Here is an 18,333-nt window from a genome sequence, read left to right as displayed (position 1 = left end):
TTACTTAAAGATAAAAATAAGAAAGAATGGTTTGAATTTGCCAAAAGGCATGTGGGAGACTCTCCAAATATATGGAGGAAGGTGATCTGGTCAGATGAGACTAAAATTGAACTTTCTGGCCACCAAGGAAAAGGCTATATCTGACGCAAACCCAACACATCACCCCAAGAACACCATTCCCACAGTGAAACATGGTGGTGGCAACATCATGCTGTGAGGATGTTTTTCAGCAGCAGGGACTGGGAAACTGGTCACAATCGAGGGAAAGATGGATGGTGCTAAACACAGGGATATTCTTGAGCAAAACCTGTTTCAGTCTGCCAGTGATTTGAGACTGGGACGGAGATTCACCTTCCAGCAGGACAATGACCCTAAACATACTGCTAAAGCAACACTCGAGTGGTTTAAGGGGAAACATTTAAATGTTTTCGAATGGCCTAGTCAAAGCCCAGACCTCAATCCAATTGAGAATCTGTGGTCAGACTTGAAGATTGCTATTCACCAGAGGAACCCATCCAACTCGAAGGATCTGGAGCAGTTTTGCCTTGAGGAATGGGCAAAAGTCCCAGTGGCTAGATATGGCAAGCTCATAGAGACTTATGCAACACGACTTGCAGCTATAATTGCCGCAAAAGGTGGCTCTACAAAGTACTGACATTAGGGGGGTAAATAGTTATGCACATTGAAGTTTGTTACTTTATCCTATTTGTTTGCTTCACAATATTTAAAAAAAAAATTCACATCTTCAAAAGTTGTAGGCATGTAAATGAAAATGCAAACCCTCAATCCATTTTAATTCTAGATCGAGGCAACAAAACCCAAAAAATGCCAGGGGGAAGAATACTTTTGCAAGGCACTGTATATTACCCCAACAGCAGCCTGTGAAGTTTCAACTCGCCTCACTGTATTTCATCTTGGTTTAACTTGATTCCTACTTAGTAGTTCAGCAAGCTCCTCCTGCTGGCTCTTCCATGAAAGCATGGAAGGCCAGGGAAGTCTGCCTGGTGTGGCTTTTTTTTTCTCCCCTTGGGGTGGTGGGGGTTTGCTGCAGCTTTCCCTGCTTTAGCCTTTCTGTGTAGGCACCTGGTAGGGCAGAGAGGTGTGCTCTCCCTGCTCCAAGGCTTTCTGCACATGGAAGGCAAGGGAGGTCCCAGAATAGAGCCACTCGCCAAATACAACTTGTAAATATTGCAGTGTAAATAAAGTTCCTTAACAAAAGTGGTTCTGACAGAAATCAGGCGTAGTGTAGTTCTGGCAGGCCACGGAGTCAAGCTCAACTCTCAATCCCAGCTATATCAGCTGACTGCAGCTGATCCCAAGCCATCCCACATCAGCTGTCAGCTCAGTGGATTCCTTTCCATGCATTGTATTAGCAAATCTCTCATAGACCACCTTGTTTAAGCTGCTTCAACCTGCCTACCTTTGCTGCTTCCTCTGCAAGCCATTTTGCAACCCACCTCCACCCCAACTCCTCTCCTTTCATGCTGTCTGACTTTAATCAATGTAATTTCTGTATCACTGATGCCAGCTCACAACCCAGTCCAGACCACCACCTTCCATTGCTCTATGGTCCAGTCCTGATGCTCCCATGCTGACTGTAGGCACTTTCCTTGGCGGGAAAGTACCAAGTTTCTTTGGCGGAGAGGATGAGCGCATGAGCACCCTGACCAGTCTGCAGCTACTCAGCCCATACAAGCAGCTGCAATGCACTGTGTATTCTAACACCTTCTATCATAGCCAGCAGAGGTGGACAAAGTACCCAACTTCATTACTTAAGTCAAAGTACAGATCCCACTAGTCAAACCTTACTCTGATACAAGTGAAAGTTGTACAGTCAACTTTTTATTTAAAGTACTGAAGTGCTTGCTTTTAAAAATACTTAAGTATAAATAGTACATTTTCTGTCAACGCATTATATTATTGCCACAATGCTTACAAAACCAAAAATGTCTCTGAAGCAATGGACTGGATTTACGGCCTAACTTGTAGAACCTGTACAATAAACACCTGGTAGAAATATTACAAAATGAAAATAACAGAACTGAAAAAGAGCCACTGTCATTTAAATTTTTTTTTTTAAATTGCAACACTCTTCCCCACCCCCACAAAGCAGCATGGTAGTGTTCTGACCCAGCTCTGGCAGTGTGTGCATACAGGTACGTTAATCAGGAAGACAGTGGAATAGCTATAAATGCAGCTTGCTCAGAAAATGACAATCCAACCTGCTTAAAACCCAGGTCCACACCTTGAGCTTATGGCCCAACAGCAACACTGCTTTAAGCAAGAGAAAAAAAAAGGGGGGGGGGGGGGGGGAGCAAGACCATCATCTGACATCAAAACAAAAAATTCCAACAATTTGTTGTAACTGACTAGTACAATATTGTCCATCTCACAGGTCTCGTGTGTGCGCGCATGTGCAAGTGTAAGTATTCATGTACATATGAATCTGCCTGTGGAATCATGGTGGTTTAACGTTAAGCTAGCTAGTCAGTGAAACTCCACCTGACATCCTAGCAAAGTCTTTTCAAACTCAATCATATTGGGTAGCTAACATTATTAGAAAAAAAAGATTTCTACATTTTATTTGGCAAGATTACGCCAAAACATTTCTGAAAGGACTTCAGACAAGTTAACATTATTCATGTTAGTGCAACTCCATTTTTACATGTTAACAGTGTCCAAGTTAACTGTGTGTTAATGTTAGCTGTGGACAAGGCGATGGCAACTTGGTGGGCAAATCCATAGAAAGTAATTTGACTAACCAGATTGCATAGCTATTGCAATGTTATCGCTAGCTCTAAAAGCACAAACAACTTCACTGCAAGCTTTCTCTTGGAATAAAATATTTACGTACCTCAATATGCTTCCGCACGTTGGATGGCAAGTTTTTGTAGGCTGTGATGTGGTTCGTTTTAGGCAAACGAAACAAACATTTAAAACGAAACGACTCATTCCTTTAAGAAAACTGAAACGGGGTTCTAGGTAAAGTCATGTGTGTGCATTCCCCAGAAGAACCGCCTCCTTCCATTCTGCCATCAACTGATCATGTTAAATAATGCTGTGGAAAAATCATTGAACTTGATTTTATCCAGTCTGTGGATGTGACCCTAGTGATTACTGACAGGCTGTTTCAGTGTCACCTGCGAAAAAACCAATCACATTTTTGAAAAGAAAAAAAAAAAAAAAAAAACAACCCTATCCACTTTCAAAGCCACTTCATAGTAACGAGGGCCTGGATAGAAATGTAGTGGAATGAAAAGTATAATATTTGTCTTTCAAATGTAGTGAAGTCATAAGTCCCCCCCCCAAATGAATACTCAAGTAAATGTACTTCGTTACTGTCCACCTCTGATAGCCAGCATTAACTTTTTCAGGAGTTGTGCAGGTGCTCTTCTGTGGTTCACTGATTGTCCTTCCTTGGACCACTTTCTGATAGATGATAAATCACTGCATACTGCGAACACCCCCATGACCTACAATTCTGGAGATGTGTTGACCCAGTCATCTAACCATTGCATCTGGCCCTTGTAAAAGAGGCTAAGATCCCTAAATCCATGCATTTTTGTTGCTGCCGCCCTCCCTGTTCTAGCCATTCCACACATTCTCCCTGCCTCAAGGCTTTCCACGTAGGCACATGGAAGGGCATGGAGGTCCCATATTCCGACCTTAATTAAGGTCATCTCTGTCGTCATTGATGCCTGCTCTGTACCCTATTGGGGGGGGGGGGGGGGGGTATGGGTGGGGTTTGCTGCGGCTCTCCCTAATTTAGCCTTTCCATGTAGGCATGTGGAAGGGCAGGGAGGTCCCAGAACAGAGCCACCCGTCAAATACAACTTGAAGCAAATATTGCAACATAAATAATGTTCCTTGATGAAAGTGGTTCTGACAGAACTTTCGTAAATCTGGCAGAAAATTTTTGCTTTTAGTAACATTTACACAACTTTACAAAAAGAGTAATAAAGCTCATTGGTTGCACCTTTTTGTCTGATGAAACCCTGACTGCGTCCTCATTATACATCATTTCTGGCCCTTTGAGACTATGATCAAAATGGTGTAAGCTTTAATGCTGGTGTATTGTTTTTACTGATTGAATACCGCCAATGATAAAGTAATGGAAAACGCACACCTGGAACACTTGCTATGATTCAGAAGTGCTGAAGGAACAGGTCAGCCACAAGTGAAATGCACCATTATTTCCTCTTGCACCACATCTCTGACCTGATACTGAGGCTCATGCACAGTGAAAAAACTATGTGGCATCTTTCTGTCCAGTTTTAGATGCAACAGAATCTGAAGTATGCCCGAGATGCTAAACAGCTTATTTTAGGTGAATGTGCTGATTAAGGCAAAGATTATAGAGTCATAAGCTTCCCTTACTTAGCCTCGCAGCTCCAATGCAAAACTAAAGAAGCAATTTTCAGACTCCAAACATCTTTGTCCTGTCTGGTTTGTGGTGTATGAGAACATTGTGCACATTCTGTTTTAGCCAAAGTATCATTTAATTAAAAAAAAAAAAAAATTTCTGGTTCTTGGTGGTAATAATTAAAAAAAAAAAAACCCAAGCAGATTAGATGAGTGTCATATTGTAGTTTAATTGGCAAAAACCCATCTGAAAGTAGGGAGAACATGCTCTCAGATGTGGACAACAGACACACAGTCACAGGGCAACAGTCGGATGGAATACACAAGTGGAAGGCACGTGGAGATCTGGCAGTGCCCAAGCCATGATGTGGTTTAAAGATCAAGCACTTTTAATTCATCACTTTCAAAGCACTTGTTACTGATTTACATTTGTAGATCTTCCACTGACGCTTCAGAAAAGAAGAATTAGGCTGTTGTCCCCTGAGAACTGATTTATTCTAAATGAGCTCAATAAAACACTGAAATCTCTCCTCTCCAGAACACTCCACAGGACTTAAGAGTTCCAGCTGTACTAGTCCAAGGCACTTGTTTCAGCGACTGGATTCAATTCAATGTAACATCAGTCACGATGGAGTTCTGTCCAGCTACGATAATCACTCCCCGTTCTTTTAATACACAATTTTCTGTCTGCATTTGGCGTGTAACAAAATGGTAGAAATAAATCATAATCATCATCATCGTTGTAAAAAAGCCTCATATATATATCTGAAGGCCTGATTTAAGCAGACAAGGATTAGCCAAGCTAAATGTGGGGGAGAAAAGGTCACTTATATGTGGCAGTAAAAAATAAAGGTTTCATTGGGACATGTACACTGTACACAGAGTTAATAGTGATGTATATAAGGATAGATGTGAAATGAGCTACATCAGATCATCAGGAGTGGGTCAGGGAAGTGCAGGAGTGTTTATACGCTCACAGAGAGGAAATGAAGGACCGTCCTCATTGGCTAGCACGGCCTGATGGGATACAGCAGCCATCAGAACTGTTCTGAAAGCAGCTCACACAGCCTCTGGGACACAGTGTCTCGACTAGTCCTCAGTGTAAGCCGGTACATCTGTACAAGAAATGAGACAGGAAGAGGGTCAGGTCAATTATTTTACTGTTAGTAACCTCTCTGAGAGGTTAAAGTCGGGGGGGAGCACCTGATTATTTTTACATGCATGTGCGTTACTGATTTGTGTACCTGTGCTTGCGTGTTGGGCTCTAATCTCAGCAGACAGCCGACTTGTATCGTTTTTGTGTGTACAACACCAGCACCAACAAAATTAGAAGGATTCGGGTCGACTCCATCGAGCAGTGCTGTTCCAAACCCGATAATCTATTCAAAACACACACACAAGCAGTGAAAAATGTCCCCTAGAATAGAGCTATAATGGAGCTCAGTGTTTGTAGATAAAATCAAGAGCACCTGATGCAACAGTGAGAAATTCTGACTTGTTTGTTTGGTCCAATAAACACAGAAGTAAATATAACTGTAGTTGTGCTTTCGCTGATTCTGTAGGTTACCTTCGCCTTGGTGATCTCTGTATCCATGGAATGCTTGGCCTTGAAGATCTTTTGCACCTCCTGCTGAGGACTGCAGGGGAAAGAGAGATACAAGAAACAAATTAGTTTTATTTATTAAATAAATGCCAACAAAAGGGGACAACTACAGTCCATAATGATGAAAATCTTTGTAAGGAAACTATTAGGAGATCTGATTTTAATTAACATCCATTTTATTCAAATTCTACATTATCATTTAAACTGGATGTTCAACATAACACTTATTTACACTAAATTTTTACACCATATTCCGTAGGACTTTTGAATTACGAATTAGAACATAAATAGAAAACTATGGCTAACAGTTTATTTGTAACTTCAATAAGGAAATTTCAGCACTCTCATATACAGAGAAACAGGAATCTTCACACAAATGAGTAAAGAATCGTTTTAAACAGTAGGCATGGAACCACATTGTGTGGTGATAAATCCTGATACAAATTTATGACAATTCGAATTGTAGAAATAAATGTATTGTGATTATCATCAGGCTGCGTAATTTCTTAGTCTTCCCTCATGGTGTTGTTTCACCATAGGTGGAAGTAACACAGCTCTAATGCCATGTAAACACAATAAAACAAATCTAAAATGTGAAAGAGGTGTTGTGATTGTACAAATAGATTTAACAAGAAATTGGAGCTCTCTTTTTACAGACCACTGTAACGCTTCATTTTTAATAAAAGGAATATTTTAGTTAATAGACCATTATATTTTATTCCAACATTTACAAATGAGAGTAAATAATTATTGTTGGTTATTAAGAAAATGAAAAAGGTTTTTATTTATTTAACAAAAGGAGTACATTGACAAAGAATAGGAAAATAAATGTTGCATACATTTTGGTAATAAAAGTTTCTTCATTTAATTTTTTCCCCCAAAATATCATGAATCAAATTGGACTGCGAACTGGGTGAATCGGTACATGCCTGGTAAACACTAACAAGTGGCTGTATTTACAGAAAATCCCATTACACTGCAAATAAACTCAGCCATCCAACTTGTGACATAACTAATATTCACACTCACCTAAACAATAAAATGTCCAGGCTGAATTTTAATAACGCTTTTAACACATTTTCATCTTCCCCTTAGGACCAAGAAGAATGCATTGATACACATCCACAAGATACATCATCATCAAAACTGATGTGCTTTAGAAAGAATCTCAATGTGTGTGGGCTTGTCCATGCTGCTCCATTTATTAATAAAAAGATTAAGAATATCACCACTAACATTTAGCATTCGGGGAGGAGTTTTCTGGTTCAGCCTAGGAGGTTTAGGTCCCGACACACACCCTTACTGGATATAACTTGTAATTCTTCCAATATACAGCAGGCAAACAGAACAAAAGTGAGCGTAACTCAACTGTAATCAATTTCCAGCAATTATTATTACTATTAGACCAAAAAAAAGGGAAGGACATTGGCTAAAAGGTCACATGGCCTCTGCAGAAGAAGTGATAAATGCATCAGAGGTGTGTGATTATAATAACGTCTTTTTGTTAAATTGCTCTTGAAGTCTATAGTAATGGTGAATGCTCACTGTTACAAGAGCATTACTCACGCGCTGAGCTGCTTCCAGCGCTGAAAGAACTCCTGAGACGTCATTTCTGTGGGCTGGAAGAACTTGTTGAGAGTGATAGGAAGTCGAACGGAGATGTTCTGTATACTGCCTCCATACCTGTAAAAGCAGCAGGTGTAGCTTTACAACTCTATACAGTCGGAGAATATCCTCTCCGTCTCCTGTATTCATAGGCTGATAATTGGCCACACAAACTGTAATAAGAGATAAGACGTGGAGCAGGGGGAGAATACCACAGCGTGACGCGTCATGCTCTAACAGAGAGGTTGCAGTGAGGGGTGTGTCGCTCACCACACTGACTTACCAGTATTTAAACAAAACAGAGCCTGTGTGTGTAGTTCATTTACTTAAAACTGAACAATGCAAAAAATTATTGAACATTCAACACTTCTGATGCTGCGTTTACACAAGCGGACATTCACCCGACACCATATTCAGTCTATAGTCGAGTCAAAGTGCTCATGCTCACCTGACTGGGTTGAGTAAGATGGCCACGCCACATGGCATTATGGGTAATACTCTTTTCACACCATATGAAAACAAACCAATCACCATCGAGAGGACTGTTCATAATCGACTGCATGTGAAATATTCTTTGGGATGTTAAAGTTTTAGTATGAACACGAAGCAGAAACGAGGTCGACGTGCACACACACACACCTGAAATGTATATTGAGCACTGGAGCATCTATAAAGTCGGCTAAGCACTCGATGTTGAGGACCTGCTGAAGCTGAGCTCCTCCATCTATTACAGGATCAGATGCTTTCGTGTGAACGTTCAGCTGTAAACCAGGGATTAAGGACACAACCGAAGATGAATATCGCCACCTAGTGTATGGCTGTCTCGAGAGTATTTATACTGTGGCAGGAAATTATATTAGTATAAAAGAATACATTAAAACACATCAGAAATTCACTGATTCACTAATATATACAAAATACACATATACTGAATCTTCAGTTCATTCTATTTCATTTGAAGCCTGGTCTGATCAGTGGGATATAACTCATTTTATAAAAGGATATGATTACTGAGGGCATCATGGCACACCACAGAGGCAGAGAAATTCACAAACTGTGTTGAGGTTTTGTTCCCATAGAACACGTACATGCGGCCTGAAATGTCACAGGAATATCATGTTATATCAGACATGTCATCAAGAACACACACAGCGAGCACTGCTGTCTGCAGAGCAACTTGGAAACCTGAGAGATTGGTATCTTGCAGCTTGCATCAGGCATTAACAACCATCGCATGTTAGTACATGCAAGCCTGAGATCATTACGAAGCCACACAACTCTCAGTAAACATTTCTAAAAGAAATATGAAAGACTGTACTCCTGCAGATGTACGCTACATTACTGAAGAAAATCAGTGCTGTACACGTGGATTTGGTTATAAAAGTTCTAATCAAACTCATTACACAAATTATTAACTGATAAAAAATAAATACAAACACTATTGTTCATGTGTGTAAGATATTTAAGGCACACACCCAAGTTCTGTCTGAATTCAGACTTCAGGCCGATCTGCAGCAGCTGGTTCTCATACAGGACACCGTTATTCTTACACACGAACCTGAAACCACACAGACATCTGGCTTTAGACACTGGGTCCACACGGTAGATTACACACCCATAATGAACTCAAAATAGACAATTATTAACACCACACACACACTTTCCTTGTATCAAGTCATCAGCAATTTATAATTTTTTTATAAGAGTGATATAAAAAAACATTTGGAATTGCAAGAGCTACAAAAATTTGGAATTATATGATTTGGAAAAACAGGGAGGAGACAAAAAGGCAGGAACTATTTGGAATTAAAAGATTATCTGAAAGCACAGGACTTCTGAAACGAGAGTTATTTCTCTCTCTCACACACACGCAGTCAGTCTAAAGTTTGGACACACCTAGTTTCTTTATTTTTATTAATTAAAAGTCACTTAATGTCTTAAAGTAATGATGGACATCGTTTCTCTTTACTTGAACGGTTCTTGACATAATATGGATTACTACAGTTGTGAAATAGGGATATTTACTATATTTTTATCATTTACTGTTTGATCTGGGTGGCACGGTGGTGTAGTGGTTAGCGCTGTCGCCTCACAGCAAAAAGGTCCAGGTTCGAGCCCCGTGGCCGGCGAGGGCCTTTCTGTGCGGAGTTTGCATGTTCTCCCCATGTCCGCGTGGGTTTCCTCCGGGTGCTCCGGTTTCCCCCACAGTCCAAAGACATGCAGGTTAGGTTAACTGGTGACTCTAAATTGAGCGTAGGTGTGAATGTGAGTGTGAATGGTTGTCTGTGTCTATGTGTCAGCCCTGTGATGACCTGGCGACTTGTCCAGGGTGAACCCCGCCTTTCACCCGTAGTCAGCTGGGATAGGCTCCAGCTCGCCTGCGACCCTGTAGAACAGGATAAAGCGGCTACAGATAATGAGATGAGACTGTTTGATCTCAAATGCATTAAGGTGGTCAGAAACTTGTCCACTAATTACCTTTTGACAAAACACGCCTGTTAATTGAAAAGTATTTCAGGTGACTACTTCATGAAGCTGGTTAAGATAATGCCAGCTTTTTTTTTTTTTTTAAACCACATAATTCCATATGTTATTTCATAGTTTTGATGTTTTCAGTATTGTTCTACAATACAGAAAAACTTATGAACAAGTACAGGTGTACAAACTTTTGGCTGGCACTGTGTGTTTTTTTATATATCAGTGTTTTCCCCAGAAAAAAATTAAAGCCCTAAATTCTGGCATGACAAAACACAGACAATTGAGTGCCAATGTCGCGAAGCAAAACTAGGGGGGTGTGGGGGCATGCCCCCCCGGAAAATTATTTGAAAATCGATGCTCTCAGGTGCATTTTCAGGGTCTCAGAGGTTTTAGATCCATGATGATTATAGGACAGATTTTACCAGTGCTTCAATGATTTCTGACCTAAATAGTATTAATGTAAACACATTTGAAATTTCACCTTAAAGTTCAACATGCAAGTTAAACTGTTGTGTTATAGATTACTGAGGTCTACGATAGATTTGAAAATCTATGAGGATCCCTTGCACTTAATTATCTATGATCAAGTAATGCTGTAACAAAAATGTGCATGAAAATATGAGCAGTGGTTTGCTCCATCTTACGCAATCCAGTGAAGAGACTCGATCATGACCTCCTGTTGATCACAAAGGGATCTGAACCTAAGAACTGCCACCTTAAAATAAGTTGCTGTATTACTATAACTGTAATGATTTAGAATGTTTCTGATGCAGTTACCGTAATATATGTAGAACTAAGATGCACTGAAAAGAAAAGTCAGGCAACTGCATATTATAAAGTTTAAATTTTGGCACTTTATTAAATGGACTAGATTAAGATTAAAACATATTTAAATGAAAAGAAAACTTAATTCATTTACATTTGCAGAAAGATTATGTGCTTTTAAAGTGCTGATGACACGAACATGACTCTATGCAATTTCTTAAATAAACTATACAACATGGCAAACATTAGATTTCTGTTATAATTACGTGAAAAGAAGCTGTTGTTACGCAAATATCCAACTTTTAATTGCACAGCGCAAGAAAACTGGGTCCGTGGCTCGCGGCCATGCTGTGACGTCAGCGGAAGAACACGCTGCGGTTCACTGGCTGTTCTACTCTGGTTCTACTCAATGGAAATGGCGCATGAAAACGCCGGTGAACTCTCTAGTGCTAGCTCTTCCTCTTCTGGGAGTCTAGAATTGTGTTGATCTCTTCCAAATAGAATCTATGATAGCCTACCCTCTTTACCCTTTGCCTCTCGTTGCTAGGCGGCAGTTACATGAAAGCCGCAAGCTTTCACAAGCAAATACATGACTGATATCACGCCGACTTTATGATTACATTTATGATTATCATGTAGAATCTATAGCTCTACGTACCTTTATCTTATGTCGTTTCACAACACATGTTCTGACAGGAGGACTGTCTTTGGATCCGGCATAGCTACTAGTAGACCCCCTCCGGAATACTGGCAGTGTTGCCAGATTGGGAGGAATCCCGCCCAGTTGGGCGGTTTCAAGTGCATTTTGGTGGGTTTTGAACATATTTTGGGCTGGAAAACTTCAGCAGTATCTGGCAGCACATACTGCTGACGTTTTCCAGCCCAAAACCCACCAAAATGCACTTGAAACCGCTCAACAGGGCGGGAAACCTCCCAATCTGGCAACACTGTGTAGGCACTGCTGATGGTAGTAACACACGTTTGTGCTGAACTGAACACCCAAGAGATTCTTTTAAGCTGGGAAGGGTGTCAAAACAATCCAAATCGAAGAAGTGTTCAGAGCACAGGACGGATGTTGGTGAGGGCTCCCACTTGTCACGAGTGCGCCTGACTTGCTTCACCCACTTCGCATGCAGCTCGGGATCTCTGGGAAACTTGAATAAACTTACCCCATCCTTGTAGGTTTTGGAGCAAAAGCCGGCAACACAACGCAAAGGCATAATAACTATAAATATAAATTTTTTATATATATATATATATATATATATATATATATATATATATATATATATATATAAAAATAATGTATAACAATAATACTAATAATGACAAACTGAACACCTGTCGCATTGACAACAAACTGGTAAGTGAGGAGGAAGGTTCTTTCGCTGATGTCATATAGCTCCTCCTCCTCCTCTTTCGTCTCCTGGGTGCTGCAGCCCCGTCAAATTTGCCCAAATAGCCGCGTTTTTTATCATAACTTGTAAAATAGGCGCCTTCGTGAATTAATATATGGATCATTATATAGTCCGATCCTCTCATAGTCCGTCATCCATGCTGATGTGGATTAATTTGTCCAGCGAGTCTCCTCGCTTATTAAAATCAGTCGGCTTTGCCCGTCTGGTGCGGGACGACATCGGCAGCCAATGAGATCGCTTATAATGAATCGGAAACTTCCAGGATGTTTGACGTTTTCTTTCAATATTTTTATTGGACGGTTTGAACACGCGATCGTGACGTAGCCAACAGATTACAGTTTGTTTACATCATACCACGCAGACATATTACTTTGACAGAATCAACGCAAACACTGGAAAAAAAGAGCGCTTGTTTAACACAAATATCAATCAGTATGTAAATGGATCTGTTATTTGCTCTCCTGTGTATCGAGTTACTTGTGGGTAGGAAATGTAATGTATCGGTATAAATCTAAGCGTATCAGATTTTAACTAAAGCAGCTAAGCGTATCAGCAGGCAGAGCAAGCGGATCGGGCCCGACACGCTAAAACGCTTTGGGGAAAACTATATATATATATATATATATATATATATATATATATATATATATATATATAAAAACAATCGTATGAGAGAAGTGATGAATGTGGGACTGAAGTGCACCTGGAGAGGTTTTCCTCGATGATGGGTGTGGAGGAGCTGAAAGTGGCTGAAGGCAGGTTTTCGGAGAAGACGTCCACCAGCAGGCTGCCCGTGTTGGACGCCACTGGAGGAGTGGCAGAGTTCAGAGTTGTGCTGTTTCCCAAACTCAGAAGATCAGAAGGAGGAGAAGAGTTCACCTGGAAGACATTCCATTTGGTTGTTCAGGTTCACTTATTAATGCAACAAACGTCATGTGATGTAAACAATACAGGCAACATTACCAAAGACAAACCATGCAGCTTATAAACAAAGGGTTTAATGATTGTTAGGGGTCACTTAGGGGTTTTACTGCACGTGTGATACAGAAGACAAAAGTTTTACAGAAAGGTAGTGGTCAGGATTTCTCAAGTAACATCATGGAAGATAAACCACACACACAGCTATATAAAAAAAAAAAAAAAAAAAAAAAAAAAAAATGTTGGACACTGATCAGCCAGCTTTTAAACATCATCTGTTCACCTGAATATGAACAGAAGCATGATTTAATCAGAGGATCCTGGATTCCCCTGTTTCTAAACCATCATGTCTGTTAGGAATCACACACTGAAACCCACACCATGCAGGGACCTGGTAGATAGGAGCAGCAGAAGTGCGAAGTGCACAAGCCTGAAGTGATAAGGGGGAGAGAAGTGTGTTCAGAGTGGAGCACATGGGAACTGGGCGTGGTCTGTTGATTGGGGGTGTGGCTTTAGCCAAAACTTCACAAGTAGGAGGAGGAGGAGAGGGCTGAGGAGGAGGAGGAGAAAGAACAGACGGAGAATGATGCAGAAATGTCGATTTGGAAGAAGTGGACATGAACAGAGATAAAGTATCAGCACAGCTGGAGAAAAGGAAATAAATGAATGACTACTACCGTAAAATACCAAATAATAGCCGAGTTCCAATTAACCGCCGAGTTCCCTTTAACGGCCGGGTGTACGCGTGTGTTGTGACAAATAAAGGCCGGTTCCGAATACTCGCCGGGGTCTAAAAAAAAAAAAAAAAGCGTCCGAACGTTCTATCTAGAATCTTGAGGCCCAGCACTTTTCTGGTTTTCTGGTGTTTAAACGATTTTGCATTGCATAGTTTTCTACCGAAACAATATGAATGAATGAATGAATGAATGAAATTATTTCTATAATACTGTTTACAACATTTTGTTACGTGATAATAAACATGCCATTTCAATGTTATAATCTTGGTCTACCATAATATTTCTTGAGGAATGCAACTCCGTAACTTTTGACAGATGTCTTAGCCAATTACGTTTGACATGGGTGTGTGGGATATCACTTACGTCATCGAATGAGGAATACCCCTTTGGGTATACCCAACGAAAGCCAGCGTGTGTGGTGACATTGAGGACTGCGGGTTTCCAAGGTTGGACTGCTGCTTCTGTTAAACGACCTAAATTGCCGAATGCATGCGTCAAAGCACACACTGAGTTTTATTAAAGACCTTATACCATTTCACTTGCCCTTACCCATTCGGATCTGGAAGACGCTTTACAAAAAAGGTGAGAGCGTTCTAACATGCATTTCAGTCTGCTCGCGGCCAATCTAATCCAAGGGGCCTTTTCAACAAGTAATCTGTCGTGCAAGTTGGGCAGAAGCACGCGTCAGGCAGGCAACATGTAGGCCTACAAGTCAGTAACCTATTCAACTAACTTTCATCCGAACTTTAAGTTTTCTACGGGGTCAAGCCACCGTACCAACTCACTCGGGGAATAGGCTCATATCGGCCAAACAGGGAGACGTCTTGGAGAGAAACGTGACGCAAGATGACAGTATGTAGCCACTGCAGGTCACTTATTTTTCAGCATAAGAAAAAACCCTTTGGTTTGACACTTCGCACCCTAATTATGTTGCTTCAACGTCGCGCCCTCCGTGCAATTTCAGATTGACAGACATCGCGAAGCGCAAAGGGTGGAGGCTGCATGGGTGAGGGTGATAGCAAGTGACCATAACTTTGCAGAGTAATTAAATCACAGTGCTGCGCACAGACAATGGTGTGGTTTCTTGATTATTTTGTAAAGCATGCGCTTAACTAGTCATTAACAGGAAAAGGTGTGTGATTTATCCTTTATCCACCCCGACTGTGCCATGCGAAGATGCATTCTGCGTCTTCAAAATTCCCTGAAGTCGGCACCGTGCTATCTGTAATCTAACTCTAAACAAACTGTAAGTTACACTGGTTAAAAGTAGGCCTATCTGAGAATGATTTTTCCCCGTTTTGAGGTAGATTTTGGGGAAGGTATTTGTGAAGAAGGAATTAATCGCCTGTTCCAAATAGCCGCCTAGTCTCTAATACGCGCCGGGTCTCTTACGTGATTGAGACAAATAATCGCCCAGGCTATTATTTGGTATTTTACGGTATATTAGCCAGATTAATGTTGCAAAATGACTGCACATAAACAACTTATAACATATGGACACTGAAATCATGCAGCGGGGGGGCACCAAAAAAATAAAAATAATAAAACCCAAAACAAAAACAAACAAACAAACAAACAAAGACCCTGATAGAAATAAACACTTCTCTTTCCAACTGATGTTTTCAGCTCCCACTAAAGAGAAAAGGGAGTAGTACAGCAGCTCCGACTAGTGCTGTACTGCTTCTCTCTCAGTTTTGTTCTTGCCACTGCCAGGTTGGAAAAACACATTGTTTTCTCAAAAATTGAATGAAAAATTAAATGTAATGTTTTTTTAAGACAGACTGCATTTACCTGTCCAAGTATCCCCTGTGTGTGGGAGGCACTGCAACAGTACAGCAATTCAACTAGATTTATTTTAAATGTATACTTTATACATATATTTATATGAAAATACTTGTTCATAATATCAGCAATACACTTTAACAAACTGAATAAGTGATAATTACACAGCCAATTTCTAATTAAACAAATTATTCTTTATAGGCTAGTTCAAAAACCGAGCGACCTGGGCTTAGGCAGTTCACTGTGCACTTGGATATTGGATTTGCGAAGTAACAGACCACAGAATGTCAGGATTGGACTTTACATATCGTCCACGCTCATCTTGAACAGAGGCACACCACAGGGGTGTGTCCTCAGCCCCCTCCTCTACTCCCTCTTCACCCATGACTGTTCCCCCAGCCACACCAGTAACACCATTGTCAAATTTGCTGACGATACCACCACAGTGGGAATGATGAATAACAATGAGAGAGCCTACAGGGAGGAGGTTCAGCACTTGATAAAATGGTGTTCAGACAATAACCTGGACTTAAGCATTTCAAAAACTAAGGAAACGATATTGGACTTTAGGAGATTGAGGCACACCGAACACTCTGCCCTCTGCATACACAGTGAGGAGGTGGACAGGGTGGAGACCTTCGAGTTCTTCAGCGTCCACATCTCTGCTGATCTCACCTGGACCACTAACATCTCCCACCAGGTAGGGAAAGCCCAACAGAGGCTTTACTTCCTTAGGAAGTTAAAGCAAGCTCACCTCCCTCACCACTTGCTGATCAACTTTTACTGATCTGTAATTGACAGTCTCCTGACCTACTGTCATACGGTGTGATTTTCCAGCTGCGCCGCGGAGGACCGCAGAGTGCATAATTAATACACCATTACCTCCTCTCAAAGACATTTACACTGGCCAACTATAAAATACAGCTGGCCTTCTTTTGAACGACCACACCCACTCTGGACATCATCTGTTCTCCCTACTGCCCTCTGGAATGAGATACAGACTCAGAGCTGCATCAAACAGACTAAAAAACAGTTTCTACCCTCAAGCTGCTGGATGCACAACCCCACCTCCCCTGCCCCACCTCCACCAGTGAGGGGCAACCAACACCCTCCCCCAAAGAAAATTATATTGTTCTTATGCATCTAATACCCTGTCCACACTAGGGATTTTGTACCGATACGAAACTACTTTTGTACCGCAACACCTGTCCACACTAGCAACTATACCGGTACTGTAGCAGTATAACTGTATCGGTACGAAACCCACAAATGTATGGGTTTCGTACCGGTACAGTATCGGTACTGTAGCGCTTCGCTGCAGTGTGGACAGACGAAGCGGCTCTGTATCGATACAAATATAATGCGCAAGCGCAATGAACCATTCCTACGTCTTCTGGGTTATTCATACAATACGCACGTGCTTTCCAGCTGTAAATGAAACGTCAAAATGGCTCAAAACGACCGTGGAGCTACATGGAGCAAAGAAAGGGGGGAGAAAGGGAGGGGGGAAAGAGGGAGGAAAAAAGGAGGAAGAGGGGAAAGGGAGAGAAAGGGAGGGGAAGAGAAGGAAAGAGGGAGAAAGTGAGGGGGGAAAAAGGGAGATTTGTTTTCTTTGTTTCTTTCTCAACTGCCTCGCGCGTTTTATACGATTCGACTGAATAAATGACCACCAGAAATACAGACTGTACACTGACAACAAAAAGCACACACGTTGTTTCATCCGCCATATTCTCGGAAGGAAGTTACTCGGTAACCACGGAAACATTTCGCGCACGAGCATTTCAACTTCCATGAAAGAAAACCGCAAACATTTCTCGCTAGTGTGGACAGATGCACTAAACTGTACCGGTACACTTTGTATCGATACAGTTATACCACTTTCGTACCGGTATAAGTGTGAACACAGCATATTTTATTCCCTGTTCCTTGCATTTTGCACTGCCAGTACTGAGAGCTGCTAAACTGTGTTTCGTTTTTCTAAAACAATGACAAATTTATCTAATAAACAACTGTTCTAAAAAAAAAAAAAATGATAAAGCATGTATCTGGTTTTGCACACACTCGTGACATGATCCTTGTGCTGTAAATAGACACAAATACATTCACACATGATGCAAGAATGCCATCGAACACAGCCCCATGCTGGTTGGAAAGGTGTAGAAATTTACCAAAAATGATGAAACTGGAGCCATTAGACTCTAAACCTGAAGAACCACCTCACCTTTGCGTTAGTCGTGGTGTGATCGCTGTTCCCATTAATGTTAGCATTGCGCTCTTTTCGGCTTTCGTCCACCTCGGAAACTGTTCCTGACCCCTTCTTCTTTTTCAGCTTAGCCAAGATGGAGGATTCTCGTTCGGGGAAAGGCGGCATCTCCTCCAACACTGTGGCCTTTTACAAAGTTAACAGATTAACTCCAAGCTGATGTTTATTACAGAGAAACCTACACTAGGTTTACCCAGGATTAGTAACTTTACTTGCAAACTTTACATTCTATTCAAGTGAAGTTCACGTAGATAATAAAACATTACCAATTTATTAAAAACTCTGGCCATCAGTCCAACTTTAACTCTATGAGCAGGTATTACTTATTACTCCCTGCGACTTTAAATAAGAAATATGCAGCATGAATTTAATTACAGTTGAAGAGAAAAACACTTCATTTTG

General features: G+C 41.0%; 1 protein-coding gene across 1 annotated transcript in view; it reads right to left on the bottom strand.

The window, feature by feature from the left end:
• Positions 1–4,572: 4,572 nt before the first annotated feature.
• The window catches only part of LOC132899752 (AP-2 complex subunit alpha-2), a 38,218-nt gene continuing 24,457 nt past the window's right edge, over positions 4,573–18,333 (bottom strand). Inside the window, exons 14-22 of the mRNA XM_060941872.1 lie at positions 17,890–18,057; positions 12,935–13,110; positions 9,046–9,128; positions 8,577–8,665; positions 8,210–8,334; positions 7,532–7,648; positions 5,930–5,999; positions 5,607–5,741; positions 4,573–5,477 (exon numbers count right to left, since the gene is read on the bottom strand). Of these exons, the coding sequence (XP_060797855.1) occupies positions 5,400–5,477; positions 5,607–5,741; positions 5,930–5,999; positions 7,532–7,648; positions 8,210–8,334; positions 8,577–8,665; positions 9,046–9,128; positions 12,935–13,110; positions 17,890–18,057 (1,041 nt within the window). The 3' untranslated portion in view covers positions 4,573–5,399. The remainder of the gene's footprint in view (positions 5,478–5,606; positions 5,742–5,929; positions 6,000–7,531; positions 7,649–8,209; positions 8,335–8,576; positions 8,666–9,045; positions 9,129–12,934; positions 13,111–17,889; positions 18,058–18,333) is intronic.

The sequence above is a fragment of the Neoarius graeffei genome, chromosome 15, assembly GCF_027579695.1.
Source record: "Neoarius graeffei isolate fNeoGra1 chromosome 15, fNeoGra1.pri, whole genome shotgun sequence".
NCBI lineage: Eukaryota > Metazoa > Chordata > Actinopteri > Siluriformes > Ariidae > Neoarius > Neoarius graeffei.
Note: the sequence above shows the minus strand (reverse complement) of the source record. Positions and strands in the feature narration are given on the sequence as shown.